Source organism: Acaromyces ingoldii (genome assembly GCF_003144295.1).
Source record: "Acaromyces ingoldii strain MCA 4198 unplaced genomic scaffold FA10scaffold_1, whole genome shotgun sequence".
Classification (NCBI taxonomy): Eukaryota; Fungi; Basidiomycota; class Exobasidiomycetes; order Exobasidiales; family Cryptobasidiaceae; genus Acaromyces; species Acaromyces ingoldii.
Window position 1 is genome coordinate 3,380,095 of NW_020290247.1, and position 20,443 is coordinate 3,400,537.

General features: G+C 52.5%; 12 protein-coding genes and 1 non-coding gene across 13 annotated transcripts; 5 read left to right on the forward strand and 8 right to left on the reverse strand.

Annotated features, from left to right (window-relative positions):
* Positions 1-141: 141 nt before the first annotated feature.
* FA10DRAFT_221839 (S-adenosyl-L-methionine-dependent methyltransferase) lies at positions 142-1,189 on the reverse strand (the record flags this gene model as incomplete). The annotated part of the gene is made up of 3 exons (XM_025518556.1): positions 142-428; positions 541-600; positions 703-1,189. Coding segments are annotated over 3 exons (834 nt in total), but the record flags the coding sequence as incomplete, so codon positions are not given.
* Positions 1,190-1,823: 634 nt separating this feature from the next.
* Positions 1,824-6,064, forward strand: FA10DRAFT_248415 (hypothetical protein; the record flags this gene model as incomplete). The annotated part of the gene is made up of 10 exons (XM_025519490.1): positions 1,824-2,256; positions 2,332-2,734; positions 2,837-3,281; positions 3,356-3,436; positions 3,495-3,892; positions 3,957-4,754; positions 4,825-4,895; positions 4,959-5,100; positions 5,152-5,918; positions 5,980-6,064. Exons 1-10 carry the CDS (start codon positions 1,919-1,921, stop codon positions 6,062-6,064), a joined length of 3,528 nt encoding a protein of 1,175 aa, XP_025381145.1. The 5' UTR covers positions 1,824-1,918.
* Positions 6,027-7,227, reverse strand: FA10DRAFT_264544 (FK506 binding protein). Its single transcript, XM_025520690.1, has 4 exons — positions 6,670-7,227; positions 6,571-6,606; positions 6,449-6,514; positions 6,027-6,385 (listed from the first exon to the last, which is right to left on the reverse strand). The coding sequence occupies exons 1-4, from the start codon at positions 6,811-6,813 to the stop codon at positions 6,293-6,295; spliced, it is 339 nt and encodes a 112-aa protein (XP_025381146.1). The 5' UTR covers positions 6,814-7,227; the 3' UTR covers positions 6,027-6,292.
* On the forward strand, positions 6,971-7,610 carry FA10DRAFT_264545 (UPF0287-domain-containing protein). Its single transcript, XM_025520691.1, has 4 exons — positions 6,971-7,148; positions 7,226-7,250; positions 7,312-7,427; positions 7,482-7,610. The coding sequence occupies exons 1-4, from the start codon at positions 7,140-7,142 to the stop codon at positions 7,572-7,574; spliced, it is 243 nt and encodes an 80-aa protein (XP_025381147.1). The 5' UTR covers positions 6,971-7,139; the 3' UTR covers positions 7,575-7,610.
* A 262-nt stretch (positions 7,611-7,872) lies between these two features.
* Positions 7,873-9,759, forward strand: FA10DRAFT_277633 (FAD dependent oxidoreductase; the record flags this gene model as incomplete). Its single annotated transcript, XM_025523392.1, has 3 exons — positions 7,873-7,915; positions 8,006-8,953; positions 9,015-9,759. The coding sequence occupies 3 exons, from the start codon at positions 7,873-7,875 to the stop codon at positions 9,614-9,616; spliced, it is 1,593 nt and encodes a 530-aa protein (XP_025381148.1). The 3' UTR covers positions 9,617-9,759.
* Positions 9,760-9,839: 80 nt separating this feature from the next.
* FA10DRAFT_264546 (hypothetical protein) lies at positions 9,840-10,610 on the reverse strand. Its single transcript, XM_025520692.1, has one exon. The coding sequence runs from the start codon at positions 10,574-10,576 to the stop codon at positions 9,935-9,937; it is 642 nt and encodes a 213-aa protein (XP_025381149.1). The 5' UTR covers positions 10,577-10,610; the 3' UTR covers positions 9,840-9,934.
* Positions 10,611-10,791: 181 nt separating this feature from the next.
* On the reverse strand, positions 10,792-11,931 carry FA10DRAFT_264547 (Redoxin). Its single transcript, XM_025520693.1, has 2 exons — positions 11,192-11,931; positions 10,792-11,123 (listed from the first exon to the last, which is right to left on the reverse strand). The coding sequence occupies exons 1-2, from the start codon at positions 11,486-11,488 to the stop codon at positions 10,899-10,901; spliced, it is 522 nt and encodes a 173-aa protein (XP_025381150.1). The 5' UTR covers positions 11,489-11,931; the 3' UTR covers positions 10,792-10,898.
* Positions 11,932-12,072: 141 nt separating this feature from the next.
* On the forward strand, positions 12,073-13,269 carry FA10DRAFT_277635 (hypothetical protein). Its single transcript, XM_025523393.1, has 4 exons — positions 12,073-12,169; positions 12,231-12,525; positions 12,586-12,769; positions 12,838-13,269. Exons 1-4 carry the CDS (start codon positions 12,098-12,100, stop codon positions 13,004-13,006), a joined length of 720 nt encoding a protein of 239 aa, XP_025381151.1. The 5' UTR covers positions 12,073-12,097; the 3' UTR covers positions 13,007-13,269.
* A 218-nt stretch (positions 13,270-13,487) lies between these two features.
* Positions 13,488-15,048, reverse strand: FA10DRAFT_277636 (Gcd10p-domain-containing protein). Its single transcript, XM_025523394.1, has 2 exons — positions 14,724-15,048; positions 13,488-14,659 (listed from the first exon to the last, which is right to left on the reverse strand). The coding sequence occupies exons 1-2, from the start codon at positions 15,019-15,021 to the stop codon at positions 13,563-13,565; spliced, it is 1,395 nt and encodes a 464-aa protein (XP_025381152.1). The 5' UTR covers positions 15,022-15,048; the 3' UTR covers positions 13,488-13,562.
* Positions 15,049-15,149: 101 nt separating this feature from the next.
* Positions 15,150-15,262, reverse strand: FA10DRAFT_t10. Its single transcript has one exon. It is a non-coding gene; the product is annotated as a tRNA-Ser (tRNA).
* A 365-nt stretch (positions 15,263-15,627) lies between these two features.
* Positions 15,628-17,959, forward strand: FA10DRAFT_264550 (hypothetical protein). The gene is made up of 3 exons (XM_025520694.1): positions 15,628-16,846; positions 16,925-17,794; positions 17,860-17,959. The coding sequence occupies exons 1-2, from the start codon at positions 15,651-15,653 to the stop codon at positions 17,598-17,600; spliced, it is 1,872 nt and encodes a 623-aa protein (XP_025381153.1). The 5' UTR covers positions 15,628-15,650; the 3' UTR covers positions 17,601-17,794; positions 17,860-17,959.
* FA10DRAFT_37079 (hypothetical protein) lies at positions 17,455-18,457 on the reverse strand. Its single transcript, XM_025525454.1, has 4 exons — positions 18,349-18,457; positions 18,022-18,264; positions 17,860-17,960; positions 17,455-17,794 (listed from the first exon to the last, which is right to left on the reverse strand). The coding sequence occupies exons 2-4, from the start codon at positions 18,180-18,182 to the stop codon at positions 17,649-17,651; spliced, it is 408 nt and encodes a 135-aa protein (XP_025381154.1). The 5' UTR covers positions 18,183-18,264; positions 18,349-18,457; the 3' UTR covers positions 17,455-17,648.
* On the reverse strand, positions 18,345-19,368 carry FA10DRAFT_258144 (hypothetical protein; the record flags this gene model as incomplete). Its single annotated transcript, XM_025519890.1, has 4 exons — positions 18,345-18,605; positions 18,670-18,910; positions 18,977-19,136; positions 19,212-19,368. 4 exons carry the CDS (start codon positions 19,366-19,368, stop codon positions 18,345-18,347), a joined length of 819 nt encoding a protein of 272 aa, XP_025381155.1.
* Positions 19,369-20,443: the final 1,075 nt, after the last annotated feature.

A 20,443-nucleotide genomic window follows, 5' to 3' on the forward strand; every position in this document is an offset into this window, starting at 1 on the left:
AATCGTCTCGCCTGAGTGTCCTAGCACAACTTCGCCCTTCACGGAATATCATAACACCGTTCTCCAAAACATCGATTACAAAGTTTGCAGTCTACCGATCAATGGCGAGGCGGCAGTGATCCTCCTTCAAGCATCAGTCCTTCGTCTGAAAAGGTGAAGAGCGGTCTTGTAGGGGTATTCAAAGATGCCTTTGTCTTCGTCGATCCAGGAAATTCCGGCATCGGGCGCACGAAGAAATGCCTTAATTTTTGCTTCGACTTGCGACCACTGGTCGTCGGGCAAGACAGAAATGTAGCTCTTGCTCCGGACACGCGAGCAGACGCCCTCGATCGTGGTGGGAAGCGAGCGAGTGAGATGCACTTCTGGTAGCACCTCGAAATGCGCAAACCCAGGTTGCTTGTACATGGCGTGCCAGCCAAAGTGACGATCTTGACGAGAAGATCAGCCCAGAGAACGACCGTACGCTGAATGCTCACTCCCTCTTCTTTCTTTCTTTCTTTTTTCTTCTTTCTTTGCTGGCTTTTTTCCTGTGGCACTCACATTGAGGAAAGTCGCCCTCGTACTTTTCAAACTCCTCTCGAGCATTGCGAACCCATGGGGCTGCAACGAGAGTGTGAGAGAAGAGAACGTGAAGAGAAGGAAGAGGAGTAATTATGGGGTCAGCCAGAGCAGCACCGTTCAGGCGGGCACATTGCACCTCACCAGCATCCTTGTCTTCAAGATTCCACAGCAGGGCCAAAGTGCCTCCTGGCTTGAGAGCCTTTGCAAAATTGCATAGGGCCTTGTCCCAGTCCTGGCACCAATGCCAGGCTTGAGCGATAAGGATGAGGTCCACCTGGCCCGTGAAGCGCTGCGCCGAATTGAAATCTTCGAAAGTGGCCACTCCCGTGTCTGTTGTGACATCGGCTCCAAGCAGGCCAGATTGTTTCAGTCTGGGCACCAATCCGTCGGGGGCTTGCATGAGCGATCGCTCCAACGCCTCCATCATCGCTGACGAAGCGTCCAGAGCCGTGTAAGAGGCCAGACGAGCATGGGCCGAGGGACCGCTGCAGGCCTCGATGATAACCTTTGTCGCGATGCCCGTACCCGCGCCCAGTTCGACGATGTTCAAAGGTTCGTTCGATGAGGGGCTCTTAACAACCTTCTCTACTACCTCTTCTGGATAAGAAGGTCTAGCCCTTGCATACAGCTCTGGCGGCCACGAAGGGCCAGTTGATTTCGTCTGTGCGCTCATGGTCGTCGACGTAATGCTTGATTGGCGAGGTTGAAGGAGCTTTCTGAAGGCAAATGGATGGGGTTGGGAGACAATTTTCGATCTGGCCGATCTATATATCTGCATGATGCTTGACAGCTGCGAAGCTCAGCTCAGCTCAGCTCAGCTCGGCTTCGAAATCTACAGTAGCTTGTAGCTAGTGTAGTGTAGTGTAGCGTATAGCAGCAGTAGTACTAGCTAGTAGTACGCTGTAGTAGTGCGAGCCAGCCGAGCTGTACGTGGAGCAGTAAGTAGCTGGCTGTTGCAGTGAGATGCGCCTTTTCCGGCAAGGCGGCAAGGTACTTAGCGTGCTCCGAAAAAGCCGGGGTGACCGCCTGCTCCGATTCGGGACACGGAGATTCTAAGCAACCAGTCTCGACTACCACAACGCACAGGGGAGCGGAGGAAAGAGGGCGGCCAACCTAAAGAAGAGAGAGGTCACATGGCACTTCCCAACCTTCGGCGCATCTTCAGCAGCTCGCGGACGCCACTGCAGGAGCGAGCCGTCTCGCGACAGGCCTTTTTCCGGTTCGTCAGCTTCCTCGCCAGTTGCGTCTTTATCGCCCTCCTCAGCAGCCCAAGGAGGAGAGCTGTCCTCTTGGGCGTGGGCGCCACGACGGGAGTCTCCAATCACTAGCCTGCCTAGTGTGGTCCCAATCGACAAGCATGCACACCGTTGTATCGGCAAATGCCGTCGTGGTAGGCCACAAAGATCACGTCGATGCCATTCTCGTTCATGCCGGCAACGTGATCCTTGGAGGCAGTCATGGATCCATCTCCGCGTACAGACTCCCCGAGGGCGGCAGCAGCGACGATCAGGAAAGTATAGCAACGGACAAGGCCACAGCTGAGCTAGCGTGGGCGGTGCGGCTATCAAAGAGTTCGAGGGTGGTCGAGAAGCTCCAGGTGATACGCGAGGCCAACCTTCTTGTATCCCTGTGCGACAATACCGTCGCACTTCACGAACTCTCTTCTTTGCCAAAGCTCAATGCCGGTGCGAACTCGTCGTTCAACAGCGGCGGACCAGGATCGGTGCAGAGCTTGCCCCTCTTACCTGCCGAACATTCAATCCATTTGAGCCAGACAAAGGGCGCTGTGGCCTTTCTCATCGACACGTCCGTGCAGAAGGGTCCTTCCAAGAACGGGTCTGGCGATGCCTTCGGCTCTCAGAACAGACGATTTTTGGGATCCAGTGCATTCGGACAGGCTTATAGACCCTCAGACGCCACTCTTGGAAGGAAGTTCGGCGCACTGGCTTCCAGTAACAAAACGCTGCCGGTTGGCCTACGAGGCATGGAAGAACTTCAGAGGGATAAGGAAGAGAGACAAAAGTGGTCGACGATCAATGCTAGGCTCGCACTTGCCACTCAGGGCAATGCCGAAGGCGCCACTGTCATGACGCTTGTCACAACACTCGTAGTCGCTTGCCGACGGAAGCTGGTCATCCTTCGATGGGTGGATGGGTCGTTCTGGGACACAAAGGTGAGCGTCTCTTGCTTGTACCAGCTGCACGTCTTTGAAAGCGTCGCCTTTTCTCCTGAGCTGAGGTGTTTTCTTTCATGGATTCTACTCCCGTCACCACAGGAATTGGCGCTGCCTCACACACCTCGCTCACTCGCCTTCCCAAGTCCGACGACGTTGTTCATGGGTTATAGCTCGGCTGAGTACGCGATCCTCACCGTTCCTCTTGCCTCGTCCTCATCGGTGGCCGATCTGATCGACTCCAAGCCATTGACGGCAATCCTCGACGTGCCAACTTCGAGCACGTCTGGGCCTCGTGTAGACCTCTTCGAATGGCGTTGTCAATCCCTTACCATCCCGCTGCTTCCCGGCGGTGCAGAGCTAGGCCCCGGTGGAGTGCGGGGCAACTCTGCGACGCAACCTGCAGCGCCCACATCTGCGGGCGGAGGGATGGCCGCCATGGCTGGCGCTGCTTTCGGTGGTCTGGGCGGATACATTGGCATGGGCAGCAAAGCGAAGCCACTCGTTGTCCAAGTCGAGCAAGGAGAAGTCCTGGTGTGTCGAGACGGTGAGCTCAATAAATAACAGGATCGGAAGATTGGGATTGCTAAACGTAATGCGTTTCCACCGATTCGCCAAAAGGTATGGGTGCCTTCCTGAACGAAGAGGGTAAACCGACTAGGCGAGACGGTCTGGACTGGCGGGCTACGCCCGAGGAAGTCGGTGCGTTGTCTACCTTTGGCTCTTGTGGCTCCTTTCTTACCCCTGTAGACCTTGACAGTTTATCTCAAACCCTACGTCTTCTCCCTCTTTCCAACGGGAGCCATGGATGGCGGGTCGCCCTCCAATCTGCCGCACATTCAGATCCGATCGGCTAAGACCTTGGCAGCAGTTCAGACGATGACCTTTCCCCCGACATGGCCTGATGGCAGCCCCGTCCAGGCTGGTTCACCACCCTCAGTCCGGCTGCTGACGCCTTCGAGAAGCGGAGGAAAGAGCCCCATTTACGTAGCCGTCGAACCAACGGATAAAGGTGCGCTGGAGAGAGTCGGTTCATCGATCTGGCGCTTGGAAATGAAAAGCTGGAGCAAGCAAATCGACGAGCTTGTCGATACTGGTGAATATCAAGAGGCGCTGGCGCTTCTGGATTCCATCGACGAAGTCCTCATGGAAGATAAGGTGGGTTTTCCCCCTCCTAGCGACATGAATTCTGGTCGCTTCTAAAACTCTTTTCCTTGATCAGGCAGAGAGAAGGGCGCTCATAGTGGGTCTCTACGCTGTTTCTCTGTTTGTCGCTGGCAAATTCGACGAGGCGATCGAAGTCTTCATCGAGCTTGAAGCCAACCCAGCAAAGGTTGTTGCCCTCTATCCCTCGGAGATTTCAGGATCCCTGGCAAGAGAACAAGACCAGTGGTTCGAGCTTTTCGGAGGTCGACAGAGGGTCAACGCGCAACGCGATGGCGCTTCCGAGATGAATGTCACGGCCTCTACTTCCGTGCCAATTACCAAGGACCGCTCGAGATTGACAGGTCTTTTCGGGCGGCGACCTCAGAGCCTCGTTGCAGCAGACTCGCTACCCAGCTCCAACTCCAGCCCCGCTAAAGGCCCTGCTGGGCATCTCAAAGCGGCCGGCACATACGAAGATGACGCCTGTTCGATACAATCAAGTAAGTCTCGTAAGAATGTAATCGAGCAGCCCGAGGCTACCGTCAGCAAGGAGGAACAAGACAGGTATCGAAGATCGACTGACGCGCTCAGCCGCTTCTTGGCCGACCGTCGAAGAGTCTTCAAGTCACTGCTTGAGACAAAACCAGATCACTCTCATCACCAGATGCCACGCAACGACGAATGGCTTCTTCAAATCCCTTCGAAACCGCTCGAGGTCCTCGATCTTGATCAGCTGGTCGCTGTAGCGCAGACTGTGGATACTGCCCTTTTCAAGACCTTCCTGTTCACAAAGCCAGCTCTTCTCGGTCCCCTCTGCCGTTTGGAGAATTATTGTGAGGTGGAGCAGGTTGAGGGTCTTCTTATGGAGCGCAAGGTCAGCTGTCTCGGGATAAAGGAGCTCTTAAGATGGAAAAGTCATTAATTCATTCTACCCACCCGGACAGAGATTCTCGGAGCTCATCGCCCTATATGGAACCAAGGAGCTCCACGAAAAAGCACTAGATCTTCTTCGCGAGTGAGTTCTGTCGTCATCTTGGACGAGATCCTGTGGACTCAAAAGGTGTTGCCTTTCATCCAGATTTAGCAATGAAGAGGACGATGTGGAAGAGAAGCTTGGTCCGACCATCAGATATTTACAGAACCTGGGACCAGAGCACATCGATATTATTCTCAAAACCTCGCATTGGGTACTAGACGTCAACAGTCAGCTTGGCATGGAAGTGAGTGTTACATTTTTGAAAATTCTGATAAGGAACTGACACAATCTCCAGATCTTCATGGCCGACGCGGGCAAGGTATCGCTCCTCCCACGATTTTCCATCGTTGCCGACTTAGAAGAATTCAACGAGGATCTTTGCCTGCAGTACCTGCGCCACCTGATTTACGTCGCGGGGGAAGGCGATCCTCATCTTCATGAGAAGCTCGCCTTGATGCTTCTTCGTAGGGCCCTCGAGCAGCAAGAAGCCGACCAACGCAAATTGAAGGTAGACCAGCTTCTAGCTTTTCTCCACTCTTCCCAACAATACCGTACCGAACGCATACTCAGTCGGTTGCCGGCCGACAATGGAGATCTTTTCGAAGTTCGAGCTTTGCTCTTAGGAAGGCTAGGCCAACATGAGGGCGCCCTCGGCATATATGTGCATAAATTGGGAGATCACGAAAAGGCCGAAGCTTACTGCGTTCGGACTTACGAAATGGGTCAGGCCGAAGACGTCTTTCTCACGTTGCTTCGCATCTATCTCCGCCCAAGAACCGAGGACGAGGCAAATCCCGGCGATTCTCTCATGCTTGCGCTTGCCCTCTCTCTGATTGCTCGACATGGCGCTCGCATCGACTCGGTAGCCGCCCTCGACCTTTTGCCTCCCTACGTCAGCTTATCCCAGGTTACACGTTTCTCAAGCAAGGCCTTGCATCAACTTGAATCCAAGCGCAACCATAGTGCCATTACCCGACACGTCCTCGAAGAGAGAGCTTTGCAGACCAGCGAAATTTCGGCCGTGCTTCATAGCAGGCGTGTGAAAGTCACAGAAGCCAGATTGTGAGCTTAGACCAATCACTTGGATTCTGACCATCACTGACTTGAGGACATCTGTCAACAGATGCTCTCGCTGCCTGAAGCGTCTCGGGAACAGTGTCATCGCCGTTGGTACAAGTGGGGATGTGTATCATTACTCTTGCCGTTAAGTACCCTCGATTGTTCACGACTTCCAAGGCTCAAGATTACAAGAAGTTGCATTCCATGAAACTAACCACTGAAGGAGAGGATTAAATTTGTTCCCGCTACCTTCATCCAGGCGTCAGTGTAAAGTTTCAAGCTTTCAATCAGGATCCTTCCCTGTCCGCATGCCGAGACGGCCTACTTTGTTCCTTGCTTTGCCTGATGAACGAAAATGTCCTTCAAAGGCAATACTGCTAAGCACTCTTGCCGTTGATGGCGAGGAGCTCGACGTCGAAAATTAGTGTCGAATTGGCAGGAATGACGGGGGGATAACCACGCTCTCCGTACTGGTGGTGTCACGGCGGCTTGAGTTATCTTTGACCATCTGACCCGCTAACAATGGCACTCACAGCGTAGTCGGGAGTGGCGGTCAGCCTTGCCTTCTGGCCAAGCGAGAGTTTAGGAACTGCCTCATCCTAGAATCTCAGCGGATTAGTTGTTTGTCCCTCCAAGACTTTTAGTGAGATCTCACCCAAGCCTTGATGACCTGACCGACACCAATCTTGGTCTGCCAGAAGATCTCAAGTTCAGCGCTCACGAACACGATACAGAGCCCACATGTTTCTCTTACCTGGAAAGGAGACTTGCGGTCGTAGGACGAATCAAACTTGGCCCCAGAAAGCAGGGTACCGTGGTAGTGAATAGTTACAGTATCACCAGGCTTGGGGTAATTCTTGCCATCTCCGGGCGAAATTGAGTCGATGGTGACACCCATTATGATGATTATAACCGAGGGGAAGAGAAAGTGGTGGAGTAATTGCGGGAAGCGAGACGAGCCTAGCATTGTAGAACGAGCGTGCCGATTTCCCGCTCGCGTGGAACAATGCACACTGCGCAACATTACGCAATTTTCAATCCTACAAACTAAACGACGCTCCTAAAACGGACACATTGCACCGTTCGTCGTTGGTAGTCGAATCGCATAGACGTAGCGCAGTGTGATAACAGTAGAGCGGTCAAGGAGGTGGTCGCTGTAGAAGAACAAATAGGATCCGAAGGCGAGAGCAAATCGTGAGGTCAGCCCACCCTTAAAGAAGGATTATGCACCCTGTGAGTAAATGTAAGAAGACTTCGTCTAGCAGCCTCGAGTCGGAAAGCTCACACAGAAGCTTCCATCTGACAATTAGCACCTCGCCAACGACAAGAAGTTGCGTGGGTATCTGGGAAACTGAACAGCACAACTGAGCCTACCGCGTACTCACAGCCAGAGCAGATTGCGGAGAGCTAATTCAACGGCTCCAAGAATGTCACGAGCACGGCTTTTGGAACCGTCTCCTCGGATCTTGCAACGGCATTAAAGAAGAGCTGAACCAATGCCTCCGTGAAGAGGTAAGCTTGGACCCCCATTCGTATATCGCTTTCTTATTGACCCGTTCTACGTAGCGCATTGCCCGTACTGCGAGAAATCGCGAGGAATCGCGAGCACAACGTGAAAGGACCCGCCACCTCTGGAAAGCCATAGAAGACCAAAGCTAGCTAGCTCTGAGGCGTGTTCGAGATCTGAATTATTCGCCTCACAAGCCCATCAAGCTAGGGTGTATTGTTATCTTAAAATTGTACAGTACAGTACCAATTTGACAACCAGGCCTTGCTTCCTGTCATCTTCAAATTATAGCATCTTCCACCCTGATCTTGACTCAGGGAAGATACGTCGGTTTCAAGTAAATTCATCGTCGCTAAGTTGAAGAGAGGACGTTTTGCAAAAAGGGGTGCACGGACCAAGAGCTTTTCTAGGTAGCGTGCTATTAGGGAAGGAAATCATCTCTCACCACCAATGTCCTCCATTCTGCGCTTCCCACAACGCATCTCATCCCCCCGTACGGCCCCGATCACCCGTCAATTTTCGTCCATACCCCCTTTCTATCCAACACTGCCTGTCGAAATCAGGGATGGCTTTGCCTCTCCAGAAAATCCTCCCGACATTAGAGTCGACCACCTCATTGTAGGCGGAGGTGTCGTTGGCCTGGCTGTAGCGCGGGCGCTGACGAGACGATGGCCGGACAAGACCACCTTCTTGGTGGAACGCCATGAGCGTGTAGGAGAAGAGACGTCATCACGTAATTCCGAAGTGATACATGCGGGCCTCTATTACCCTCGAGAATCGCTTAAAACGAATCTCTGCCTGCGAGGACGAGATCTGCTCTATGATTATTGTCGAGCGAACAAGGTACCGGTCAAGCAGCTTGGGAAGCTCGTTGTTGGGCCGCCGACTTCAAAGGAGTATCTGCAGGGCGTCCTTGCACATATGCGATCCCTCGACCAGGAGAAGGATCAGAATTGGGGCTCGAGAGTCGTTGACGGAAAGAGAAGCGCTCCTCCCCTAGTCCTGCTTAGCGGGAAAGAAGCTAGAGGCATCGAACCGGACTTGGGAGAAGGGGTTGGGTGGGCATTGCATAGTCCAAAGACGGGCATCGTCAATTCACACGAGCTCATGGCCAAGTTAGAGCAAGACATCCTTAACTCAGAAGGGGCCGAGATCGTGTATGACACCGCTGTCGTAGGCCTAGCACCCAGTTCTGCGAGCCTAAGAAGTACCACAGGAAAGAGAGGAGGCGACGGATCAGAACAAGGCTGGATCGTACAGACGAAAACCGAAGGACAGATCGACACTCTCTTGGCGAAAGTCGTCATCAATGCTGCTGGACTCAACGGCCCCGCAGCCCTAAATTCCTTGCTAAGAGACGGATATCTGAAAGGGGGCAGAGAGGATCGCATTGGTGCATGGATTAGCAAAGGAAACTACGCCAGCTACTCCAAATCCAAAGGTGGAGTCGACAGAGTCAGTCGGCTCATCTATCCAATTCCCGATATGGGTAAATCGCAGAAAGCGCTCGGGCAGCATCAGGGGTTGGGCAGTGAGTCAATCTATGGTGGCCTTTCAAGCTGTAAGCAAGAAGTTCTCAAGCCCTTCGTCAGCACACCTCACCCTTGACATGGACGGAAACATTCGCTTTGGACCCGACACCGACTGGCTCTACCCTCCTAACACGTCCTCGGATCAGATGCAGGACTGGTGGTCTTCCAGCTTGGTCGCCCTGCAGCCGTCGCCTTATTCACAATCGAGATTGAGCGAGGAAGAACGTCTGGATGCGATGCATGCCAGTGTCTCTTCCTTTCTCCCGGGAGTCTCGCGGCATGGGCTATCTCCCGACTATGCGGGCCTCAGACCAAAGCTTTGTGCACCCGGTGATGGATTCCGAGACTTCGGGATATTATGGCATCGCAGCGAGAATCTGGGTATGCAGACAATCTGGCAGGAAGCTCTTACCCGAGAGGTAGGGAAAGGCGACCCGTTTTGGCAAGGACCGGAGATAGCGCAAAAGGAGCGAGGTGGAGCGATGGTCACGCTTTGCGGGATTGAGAGCCCTGGATTAACATCCAGCTTGGCCTTGGCAGAAATCGTTCTTAAGCTCGTGGGTGCAAAGATGTGGGCCGAGAAAGTAGATGATGTCAACCACCCCCCAAGACCAAAAGGAGCAAGAAGCGAAGAGCTAGGTGCTCTAGAGAATTGGGCATGAAGACTTCCAAGGCTGAATGCTGCACAGGCACAGCAATCACAGCTTCAGAGTCACATAACAGGTTGGCTTGTAAGCTTTGACATGGCATTTTTGGCGTTTTTTTACAAATTTAACTTTCCATTTTGATTCTAAATCATCGCGTTTAAAAGCATAAAAGTCTCAAAAGGAAAAAAAGGCACACTTACCTGACAAAAACCCGAGTTTGATCTCATCAGAAAAAAGACCGTTAAAGAAAATAAGATATATTTGCTACATTACATGTCTCAACTAGGGGAATTATGTCGATCCGTCCATTCCGCTGATATCTATGAACTGTACTTAAGTATCTTGCTCTGCGGTCGGCGAAGAAGCGGTCGCAGCGATCATGCGATCGAGGAGAAATCTCACGACCTCTTCCTGATTATTCATTTGTGCCTCGCTCATCGGGCCTCTGCCTGCGGCGTTGACGACATCCCAAATACTCCTCCTTTTGGCTTCGTCCTCTTCCTCACCATCCTCGTCTTGCTTTGAGACTGCTATCCCTTGTTTGTTACCCTCTGTTTGCGACGCTAGTCCCTCGATCGTATCGATGAGAATTCGTACAACCTCGAGTTGTCCATTGAGAGAAGCCCAATGCAGCGCCGTGTTTCCGCTCTTGTTAGCTCGTAGGAGATAGGCCAGCGCAACGACTTCCTGTTCTCTTCCTTCTGCTTTTTGCTGCAAGAGCAACTCCACGAGACGTTTGATGAGACTGGAATGTCCATTGGCTGATGCGTAGTGCAATAAGGTGTTTCCCGTTTCAGGATCTTGTATCTGCCGAACGAGGTCGCCCATCGTAGCACCCGTTAGGAGAGAGCGAGAAGAGTGACGTTGCAACAGCGCAATCAGTTCGTCGGTGTCGCCAACCCGAGCCAGGAGAATAGCGTCCTCTACATCGTCTGCTGCCAGGACCAATAGGCTCCCTTGCGTACCGTCGTGCATTGTCTCTTCTCGAGATTTCTTTGCCCTTGAAATGACGCGAAGGAAAAAAAAAAAAAAAAAAACATGAGGAATCCAGGTTCACGTGCACCTGTGACTGATCCGACTCCCGATGTGCACCCAATGGCGGGCGTCGCTTTTCCTCCTGAGGAGGGATATGTTTCTCCACGATCGTCAACCCAACAGGACAGTGATCCATTGGGGGCTTTCAATTTTGTGTTTGCGCTCGACAATGGGATTGAAAAGGAGAGAGAGCAACGAATAACAATTGGTGACCTCAGAGGGATAGCTTGAATGAGCAACTAGTCATAAAGGACACCGCTTCCTACTTGAGAGCCTCGAGCACATTGCCTGCCTGGGTGACAGTAACATTCGGGGCGGCATCCTCGACGAAGATCTGCGAGACAACATTGTCGTCTACGACAGCTACGTATCGCTGCGAGCGGAATCCGCCCAGGAGACCTGAGGCGTCAAAGCCCAGGCCAACGTCCCTAGTGAAGGCTCCAGTGTCGTCGGCAAGGATGTGAACGATCGGCGAGTTGGCTCCCAACTGAAGAAAAATCGTTTCAGCTCCAAGCCTCTCACATTCTTGACTTGAAGTCCACATCAAAAACTCACCTTCTCTTTCCAAGCCTGGGTCGTGAAAGCGTCGTTTACGGCAACAACATAGATGTTCTTGATGCCTTTCTGGGTGAACTTGTCCGCTTGCTCGACATAGCCAGGGACGTGCGATGAGCAAGGGGGCGTGAAGGCGCCCGGAACGCCCACGATGAGATTCTTTCCCGAAAGCTTGTTGAGGAAGACTGTTCCCTCTTCAGGATTGTCTTCCTTGAGGGCGACGGTGGAGGTAATCTTGCTGCCAGATGCAAGCGCCTTGTTGGTTGCTTGCTTGACCTTGTCAACAAGTCCAGCCATTGTGTGATGGATTAGCGTGAGGATTAAGGTCAGTGGGGCTGATGAGGAAGAGTTAGGACAAAAATTTCGTGCCATTTACAACCCTCCCCCCTTTTTATATACCCTCAAAAAGCAACCCTTTCGCTCTTCTTTGATGGTGTGACCTGGCTCGTTGCCTGCTTCTAGCTTTTCATCCACATCTATAGCCAATAATTGAGGGTTGTCGAGGGCTCGAGGCCCACAACTTCTGTCCCTTCGATGTGGAGAACCCACCTGACGTTATTTTGCAGGTCCGTGCTCGCGCTTGAAGACCAAATGCCGGCTGTAGCATCAGATTCGGCAGTAGCGAAAGGGCAGAATAATAGAGGGTTAAGGCGCTTAGCGGAAGAGGGGCGCACTGGGTGATCTCTCGCTGAACATTTGCAAAGCCCGGCAGGTCGAGACGTTGCAAAAGAGACGGTTGGCGCCGATGCGATGTGCTGTACAGAAATGATACAATTATCAACACTTAAACTATATTCAAAATTAGTAAAGGAATAATAAACGAAGAGATTAAGCAAAAGGAAGTCGGACCTTCGAGCTCTAGCTCTTCTCCCTTCATCGAACGCTACTTGTCACTGATCTGAGGCAATGTGCAGCACAGCCAGTGAAGATACAAATGGATCGAGCCGCTTTCTCCGCGATCTTGACAGGAGCTGCTGCGTACGTCAATTGCACCGGAGACCTGAATGTCTGCTGAGGATGTTGGCCTTTGTTCTGTCAGCATACATTGCAGTCCCATCCGCTTCAGTACGCCTCGAAAATCATCTTGAGGGTTGCGCTCGTCAGGGAAGGCCCTCGATATGTAAGCAAATGCATAGGGGGTGTGCATGATTTTGGCGTCCATTGCATCGCGGATGAGGAATTCAGTCTGCAAGATGTCGTGCAATGGGGCCAGAAGCCATCTTCGCCCGAGAGCATCAGCCCTCATACGCGCACTAGTCTTCTAAGCATCTCCAAGCGCGATCGCAAGGATCACATCCTCTTTCAATGGACCAGCCTGGAGTCTGAGCACAAGGGTAAGCTAATGCGCCGAAGCTCTGGTCGTCAAAGCGCTATAGAGATTGAAAACCTTCTAGCTTGTGAAGTATTGCTGGAAGGAGAGCCTTGGGCCGAGGAGCCTCTTCTGACCAAGAAACCGTGCACGTCGACGAGCGGTTCCGTAGCAACAGTACCAGAATATTCTCTCGCTATCGAATTAGCAGGGCGTCGGCAATCCGTGAACAGTGTCAGCACAGAAGAGAGGTCTGTAAAAGACCTGCCGTGAGTTTCTACGAAGAGGCCCGTCCTTCTCACAGCTCACCTCTTCAGACTCGTAAATTTCTCGACAGTGATTTAATGAATACAGTGCGTAGCACAAAGGAGGCTCCAAGAGATGCAATGTGCAGAGTTATCGATCTCGCACGACGCCTCGATGAGTTGGAGCTTGACATTTTCGCCCCATTCCTGGCGGAGGGACCGACTGGGAGGAACCTCATGCACACGAGGACAGCTCAGTAGGCTTCGTGCCAAGAACGTGGGGTGCTCAATGAAGAAAACACTTGCGTGTTGCACCGAGTAGTACAGACGCATCTCTGTGCCATGGCAAGTCTTGAATGGTTGCAGAAGCTCAGAGGTATCAGGTCAAAGTGGGACAAGAGAATGGTGAAAGACAATGCAGAAATGTTCGCTTACAAGGACAAGCATACGTAGTACTACTACATCTAGCTAAAGACTCAAACAGGTTCAGCATCTGCGTACAGTACAGTATGCCAAGCGGAGCGAGAAACTCGTCCAGCCAACAATTTCACAAGACTTCCAAAAAATGCATTTTGAGCTTCAAGCAGTCTACAGGATCATCGCAAAAGTCCCATGACCTTATTAAGATAGTCCGAGCTTTGACAACGGCTTCGTTCTAGCCGATCCAACTCCTTCGTGTGGATGCCATCCAAATAAATGCAAAGCCTCATGCGACACTAGGTGAAGAGCCAGGCAGACATTGGACAGATGTCTTTAAAGTTGTTTTCTTTTCGGAAGAGATATCGAGAGTACAATATGTTTGTCTAAAAATGTCGTGTCAAGCAATCACATCAACTCGCCTCCTCTTCCTCCCATCTTCAGCAGCCGTCTCTTGATTGGAAAGACTAGATCGGCGCTGATCTTTTGCCTCGTCCTCGGTGTATACCCTCACAGCGTGCAGAATGGCACCCCCGGTGCTACTTGTCATCATCTCCGGGTGCATTCGCCCTGGTAATACCTGATATTTGCGCAGCCATGGCTCCGATACGCTAACGTTGATGAGGTTGGGTAGCAGGCGAAGGCGAGCATGGGCCTCGATGAGTGGCTGTACGAAGGGCGAGTGAATGACGATGTTCGCTGAGCCAGCGAGCTTGGGTAAGAGGCGCTCAACAATCGACGTGGGTTCGTAGCCACAGCAGATGACGAGGGCATCCCACTCTCCCCTTAAAAAGTCTCCTCGAAGCTTGAGAAGACCGTTGAGGGCTGCTTGCCTTTTGCGCATCCGTTGTCGATCACGATCTGTAGCTGGGCGACCCGTTGGAGTTGTTATGGGCTCGCTCATCGCAGTCTGAGGTATTGTGGAAGATGTCGTCGGCGTTCCGTGTGCAGGGCTCCAGCCCTCGTCTATCGAGGCCCAATGCAGCGATCTCAGGACAGGGTCTACGACCTGGCTAGGCAGGTTGAAGTGGGAGAGCAGGTCAAAGGCGGGTGGAGAGTCGGCATCGTTCAGGGCCAACAACCTTCCCTCACCCCCCATTCGCTCTAGCATGGCGCCTGCGAGCAGTCCTCCCACTCCATCGACGACGAGATATCGACCGCCAGGGGCGATGCCAGCGAAGCTCAATGTATGGGCCAGAGCGTCAAATCGCAGACCCCGCACCTTTTCAGAGTCTTTTTCGAAGTTATATTTTGCGAGCGTTGTCAGAGTTGAAGGGATCGGAGTGAATAGGCGCAAATGCTTGGCCTCTTTCTTCAAGGTGTATTTCTGTTGCGACCACGCGGTGCGTTGGGCGAACGACGTCGAGCCTTCCTTTTGCTTCTGCACAATGTCCTTCCCTTCCATGCCTGCTTCTTTCAGCGCCTGAATGTCTAAGTAGGTGAGGGCCTGTGCATTGGCGCCATCGTCGATATTCTCGTTTGTCGCACTCGTTTCCTCTGTCGAGCGGGTGTAAAAAGAGGTCAGTTTTTGCAGGAGCAGCAGATCATCTTCGCCTCTCACCAAGTTCATCAAGATTGCTGCTGACCACAACGCGTAAAGCACCGACTGGTCCAGGTCCGATCTCGAAGGTGAGTCCAAAGGGCAGACCGATGATGTCGTCGGCCCGAAATGAGCCAAATTTCCCAAGCGAGACAAGCTTGCCCGGGTGCAACGTGACGGCCTTGAGCTTGTCGTTTGGTAAGCGAAGCAGGAGAGCTTGTTTAGCAGGTATGTGCGTCAAGCGTCTCCTGAGAGCGTCTGAAGGCAGCCCTCCTCCCCCATTACTCTTGCCTCTTGCCTGTCGCGACAATTGCTCCATCGTCAAAGATGATGGACTTTGCTGAGGTTGCTTGAAGGTTTTGAGCGCGGAATTGAAACGAAATTGAGGAAAAAAAAAAATTTAAGGTTGGGGAGCTGATGATTCCCGAAAAAAAAAGAGAATTTCTGCGACAACTACAAGATTCGAACTTGTGCAGGCAAAGCCTAAGGCATTTTCCTGGGTTAGAAATTTCAATGAAGTCTTCTAATACCTCCCCTTAGACCAACTCGGGCAAGTTGCCTCTATATTCTTACTCTAGAAAATAAGATAGTATATATCCCCAAAAATATCCAGGAAGGCTTTTGCTACAAAATTCCGTCTGATGCGAGCGAGCAAGGTGATGATGCACCCTTTGCACTGCTATGATACTCCAATTCAAGTCGTTCAAGAGTTGCTGGATTTTCTTTTCCTGTGAAAAAGACTCTTGCCTTGAGCTCACGCATTGCAGCCCTCGGTCGTCACTTTCTTGTGTCTCTGTTCCGCCTGTCCATAATCCTTTTGTGGCGCTCCTCCCCCCCCCCCCTTTTTTTTTTTTTTTTTTTTTTGGGGGGGGGGGGGTTGAAAACTTTAGTTGGAGCAGATCAGAAAAAAAGTTCTTTCGACGCACAACCAAGATCAGAGCGCCGAGCATGAAGCTCAACGCCACGGACCTGCGATATCTCGACGCCGATGCGTTTCGGGTGCTAAAGGCCGTAGAGACAGGCTCAATAACACACGAAGTGGTGCCTACGCGGCTCGTCGCACAGATATGCGGCCTCCAACACTCTGGGCTTACCAAAATCATGGGTGATCTGGCCAAGCGAGGCCTCGTCGGACGAGAACGTAACATCAAGTACGACGGGTATCGCCTCACGTACGGAGGATACGACTGGCTTGCCATCAAGGCCATGAGGGATAACGGAAGCTTGCTCGGGGTCGGGACAAGGGTCGGCGTGGGAAAGGAGAGCGACATCTACTTGGCCGAGTCGATTGGCCCACCAGGTGACGACGATGGGGAGAAAGGGGAAGGAGTCTCTCCGCCAGCGAGGACAGTAGTGCTCAAGATGCATCGTCTGGGACGAATCTCGTTTCGCAAGATCAAAGAAAAGCGAGATTACCTGAGCAACAGAAAGACCTCGCCTAGCTGGATGTTCCTCAGCCGCCTGGCTGCAAAGCGTGAATGGGACTTCATGCAGGCTCTCTTCCAACACGGGTTCCCTGTGCCCACGCCTCTGGCACAATCCCGTCATTCAATCCTCATGTCGCGCATCGATGGGTTCCCTCTACGGCAGATAGTGGATCTTCCCCATGAACACGTGGCCTCCCTCTACGGTTCGCTCATGACCCTCATCGTTCGATTGGCTCGGGCTGGTCTGATACATTGTGATTTCAACGAGTTCAACATCATGGTGCGTGAGATCAGAAGGGACGATGACGGCAAAGAGAATGCTGGAGTTGAGGACGATTACGATGGTGATCGAAGCGTATTTCAGCGAGGCCTGCGACTGCGAGGTCAAGATCCGGAGGCAGAGCAAGATTATGTGCTCAGACCTGGCGAGTGCATAGAGAGAGGCAAGGGCTTTGAGAGGATTTACAGAGCCCCAGCGATCCGCCACGATGACGATCGAAATGATGGCTTCCGGAGCGGTGACGACGATGAAGACGGTATAGACCAAGACAAGGGCGAGAGCGAAGACAGTTGGGAAGGAGAGGAGAGCGATTCTGACGTCGGGGATGGAGCTAATAATGAAGGCCTTCGAGTAATTCTCAAGGACGGCTCTTTGATCGAGCCTATTCTCATTGATTTTCCTCAAATGATCAGCGTCGAGCACCCCAATGCTGAAAAGTGAGTGACTAGCACTAAAGAAGAAAGAGAAGAAGGGAAAGGGAGCATGTCACTAAAGAGACGCCATCACACTCCTAGTTACTTTGACCGCGATGTCGACGGAGTTCGTTCATTCTTCGCCAGGCGTTTCCGCTTCCACTCCGACCGTTATCCACGATTCGCTGATGTCGTCGAGTCGCAACGCGGCGAACGACGAGAGAAGAGAGACAAGCTCGTTTCTCGCAAAGTCAAGGCCGGTCTCGAGCTTACGAATCGTGACAAAGGCAATTTGGGCCTGGAATTGGACGTTCTGACGAAAGCGAGCGGATTGGGGGGCAAAGGCAAAGGCCAGAATGTGCTGGACACGCATCTCACAAGCCTCAATATAGCTCAGGACGATGACGAGGACATGGAAGAGGAGCAAAGAAGCGAACATGAGGAAGCCGAATTAGAGCGGCACGAGAGTGCAGAATATGCAGAAAGATTAGAAGAGGTGGGACAAGAAGATGACTTTGTCGATGAACGAGGCGCTCTGATCAAGATGCGAAAGGACAAGATTCCTTCGAAAGGAGCCGCTTTCAAAATGGCTGCCGATGGGGACGAGAGAGGCGTGCAACTTCGCCTGCTTTCAGAAAGTCAGCGTCGTCAACGTAAGGATGAAAAGCACCATGGCAAGAAGGCTCAAGCGACCAAAGTAGGCAGGCAATGGCGAGGTGGCGGTGGCAAGGGGAAGACGAGCGACAGGGCCCTCATCAATAATTCAGTGCAATTCTAGACCAGCGTGGGCAACCATCTGGCGAGGCGTGCTAAGGAAGCTGAGTATTTATACAACGTCGAAAAAGGCGCAGATTGTAACCTGTGTGGCAGTGGCGATGCCTCGTCCATCCTTGAGCGGAGCATGAGCGCAAAGATGAGCGAATCTTGCCGGCATCTCGTCGATGACCCTCTTGGCATTGGCCGATAGATTCACTGGTGGCATGCACACGGTTTGAGCAGCAGAAGGCAAGGCCGAGGAGGGAAAAACCTGCACTTACGCTCGGAACCAAGAGGCGGCAGCGGCTCTACGCGTACTTTGGGTCTCGCATGCCCCCACTGGTCAAAGACGATGGCAAAGATGATGGCCAAGCGTGCTCCTCTGCTCAGAAAATCCAGGCTCAGTCATAGGGTAGCGTCAAGAGGTGGTCATTCTCTCTCACTTTGAGTTTTGTAAGACTAGTCTCTCGCTCACGCGGGGATCGACGAGCCGACGGAGGCTAACGGTGTCGAGCTCCTGATGATCAGAATATAGACCTCCAAGCCCCATTGTCTTGATGTGCCTTGATGCCAGGTCTGGGTAGCTCGCAGCGACCAGGCGCATCAACCCGAGACGCGAACGAGCGAGGCTGGGTAGCGTGCGCAAGGAAAGCAGGAGCGCTCCGAGGTCCGCCTGTCTAATGACTCTGTGATCGAGGCCCGTCCAAAAAGTTTGTCAGACTGTGCTGATGTACAACTTCTCCTTTGAGGTTGTCTCATTCAATTCTCACCTCTCAACGTGCCGTCTTCCTAGGGCATCTCTGATCTCGTCGCAGGTTCGAAATCGAAGAGCATTGATTCGAGGGCCGGGCTTAGCACCCTCTTGCTCCTCGACCTCGACCTCAATGGCAAAGTCCCCCAAATCACCCGGCAGGATCCCCTTCACTGTAATGGTCCGAGCGACAAGGTTGGGCTTCGTCTGTCGAATCGATTCCGACGATTTCAAAGACTCGAAGTCGATGGTAGAGAACTCAGACAAGGCGTCAAGCTGCCCTCCAATACGATGGTCTTAACCTTTGGTACATCAATCCTCAAGAGCAACCATCACTCACCAGTTCCTGTGTTCTGTGCTTCCTCTCCTCGAGCTCCCGGACCAGCGCGTATTGCCGCTCATCTCTTGAGGCCGTTTCGACCTTTGACATCTGGTTGACCTCCTCATCTACCTTGGAAGCCGGCCCCGAACCTTCGACTCCAACTGACAAGACGGGCGCGGAGACTTGCGGCTTGTCTGGTGGAAGCCAAGCCAAGAGCTTTTCGAGCGCAGATTGTCTCGGCTTCGTCAGAATTATTGCTCTGTGCACATTGGTCAGGGCTGCTCGCTGCGAGCAAGTTTTCCAATTGTAGAAAGCTAGTACTCACAAGGTATCCTCGTCGAGGCCCTGAAACTCTCTTCGCAATGCTTCAGACTGATGTAAATCGAATTGTTGCTCCCTCAAATCGGGACCTTGGCCGCTTCGTGTGTCCTCCTCTTGAGCTTGCTTCTCGAGATCCACTATCTCGTTCTCAAGGATTCGAATCTCTGCGAGACAACGCGCAGCATCATCTCGTGAGGCCGACTTTCTCCCCCTGGCCTTTGCATTTGTCGACAACTCACCATCAGCCATGCGAGTCGGGAGACGGGCGCCGAACTCTTGCGGAACCATGGATGCCCTTTCAGCCATTCCACGGCTCCTCGTTGGCGATGACGGGCTTTCGTCTGGCTCTGTGCCGCCATTTGCTTGCAATGAAGAGGAAGCAAACGAGTCGGACATTAGTGGTGAGGGAGGGACCCGTGTGGCGCGCTCAATGCGACGCGTCTAGCTTTTTTTTTCCCGCGCCTGGTTGCTGTGTTGCTTCCAGGCATTTTAGTGTCATCTCGTCGCTCCAGACGAACAGAGTTTACATTCACTAGACCATCACGAACCCCGACACAACTACGATAATATCCCCTCTGACCTTCTTCATGTATTTTCGCAAGTTTAGGGCTTGATGCTGGAAAATGGGATGAACGTGAATGGTTTCGTGTAGTGACACGGAGGCACCTGCGGACGTCTGTCCAGAAGTGCATGAAGCCTCCTCGTCAATCGCGGTAAGTTGCAGCCTCCTCCCAGCCTCATGTCGAGGGTCAATTTGTCTCTTACTTACTCTTCTCTTGTTTTCCTTCAATTCTCAAAAGCGAGCACTTCGAGGGCTGAATGTCAAGAGGCGAGGGCGTGAGGTATCGCAGGCGACACTCGCGGCCTTAGGCCATGCCCCGAAAAGCACCTCACCTTCAACGTCAGCCATTCAACACCCGAAGGCCAGTACGAAATCTGATTTATCAAGACATCCCTTCTTCTTCTTGTAGAGTCCGATGTGTCCTATTGTTTTCTCTTCTAGACCAACGTCATGTGACGGCGCCTGCGACAGTGCTTCCTCCATCACTATTGCTTGCTCGACCCGAGCTCTGTATCGAGTCATTAAGCATCCTCAGGCTGTGTCTTGCTTGGTTCGAGTCCTGCGCAGGCTTGAAGATACGAAGGGTCCGGTAGGATGTTGCTTGCTCGGTCCCAGGTCGCACCGAGTCTTGCCCTAAAGCCCGAGGGCGTCGCGTATGACACGCCCTATGCCATTAACAGACACCGCCTCTTCGAAAGTCTATCTACTTAAAGAGAAAGCTGAGCATCGCAAACCATCTTTTGTCCTTCCTCAAGAAATCGACCTTGAGAAGATGTTAGTCTTCCTTCTCTTTGCGATTTTTGCTCTTTCTGTAGCGGCAGCTCCCCCGAAGGCAAGGCACACGGGTCAGACAGCCAACTCGCAGTCATCAGCTTCGCCGATCTCAACTGTATCGCTCGATCTTAGGCT

Excerpts from the sequence above, each read along its gene's own strand:
- FA10DRAFT_264544 (XM_025520690.1), bottom strand. The coding sequence starts at position 6,813 with ATGGGTGTCACCATCGACTCAATTTCGCCCGGAGATGGCAAGAATTAC. Across the intron at positions 6,607-6,669 it reads ACCGCAAGTCTCCTTTCCAG|ACCAAGATTGGTGTCGGTCA; the intron begins GTAAGAGAAACA and ends ATCTTCTGGCAG. Across the intron at positions 6,515-6,570 it reads GTCAGGTCATCAAGGCTTGG|GATGAGGCAGTTCCTAAACT; the intron begins GTGAGATCTCAC and ends CTGAGATTCTAG.
- FA10DRAFT_264545 (XM_025520691.1), top strand. Across the intron at positions 7,251-7,311 it reads CGCCAACGACAAGAAGTTGC|ATTGCGGAGAGCTAATTCAA; the intron begins GTGGGTATCTGG and ends CAGCCAGAGCAG. Across the intron at positions 7,428-7,481 it reads ACCAATGCCTCCGTGAAGAG|CGCATTGCCCGTACTGCGAG; the intron begins GTAAGCTTGGAC and ends CGTTCTACGTAG.
- FA10DRAFT_264546 (XM_025520692.1), bottom strand. The coding sequence starts at position 10,576 with ATGCACGACGGTACGCAAGGGAGCCTATTGGTCCTGGCAGCAGACGAT.
- FA10DRAFT_264547 (XM_025520693.1), bottom strand. The coding sequence starts at position 11,488 with ATGGCTGGACTTGTTGACAAGGTCAAGCAAGCAACCAACAAGGCGCTT. Across the intron at positions 11,124-11,191 it reads CCCAGGCTTGGAAAGAGAAG|TTGGGAGCCAACTCGCCGAT; the intron begins GTGAGTTTTTGA and ends ATTTTTCTTCAG.
- FA10DRAFT_277635 (XM_025523393.1), top strand. The coding sequence starts at position 12,098 with ATGTGCAGCACAGCCAGTGAAGATACAAATGGATCGAGCCGCTTTCTC. Across the intron at positions 12,526-12,585 it reads CCTGGAGTCTGAGCACAAGG|CTTGTGAAGTATTGCTGGAA; the intron begins GTAAGCTAATGC and ends AAAACCTTCTAG. Across the intron at positions 12,770-12,837 it reads AGGTCTGTAAAAGACCTGCC|TGATTTAATGAATACAGTGC; the intron begins GTGAGTTTCTAC and ends ATTTCTCGACAG.
- FA10DRAFT_277636 (XM_025523394.1), bottom strand. The coding sequence starts at position 15,021 with ATGGAGCAATTGTCGCGACAGGCAAGAGGCAAGAGTAATGGGGGAGGA. Across the intron at positions 14,660-14,723 it reads CAGCAATCTTGATGAACTTG|AGGAAACGAGTGCGACAAAC; the intron begins GTGAGAGGCGAA and ends CCCGCTCGACAG.
- FA10DRAFT_264550 (XM_025520694.1), top strand. The coding sequence starts at position 15,651 with ATGAAGCTCAACGCCACGGACCTGCGATATCTCGACGCCGATGCGTTT. Across the intron at positions 16,847-16,924 it reads GAGCACCCCAATGCTGAAAA|TTACTTTGACCGCGATGTCG; the intron begins GTGAGTGACTAG and ends TCACACTCCTAG.
- FA10DRAFT_37079 (XM_025525454.1), bottom strand. The coding sequence starts at position 18,182 with ATGCGCCTGGTCGCTGCGAGCTACCCAGACCTGGCATCAAGGCACATC. Across the intron at positions 17,961-18,021 it reads CTAGTCTTACAAAACTCAAA|AGGAGCACGCTTGGCCATCA; the intron begins GTGAGAGAGAAT and ends TTTTCTGAGCAG. Across the intron at positions 17,795-17,859 it reads GCCGCCTCTTGGTTCCGAGC|TGAATCTATCGGCCAATGCC; the intron begins GTAAGTGCAGGT and ends GCATGCCACCAG.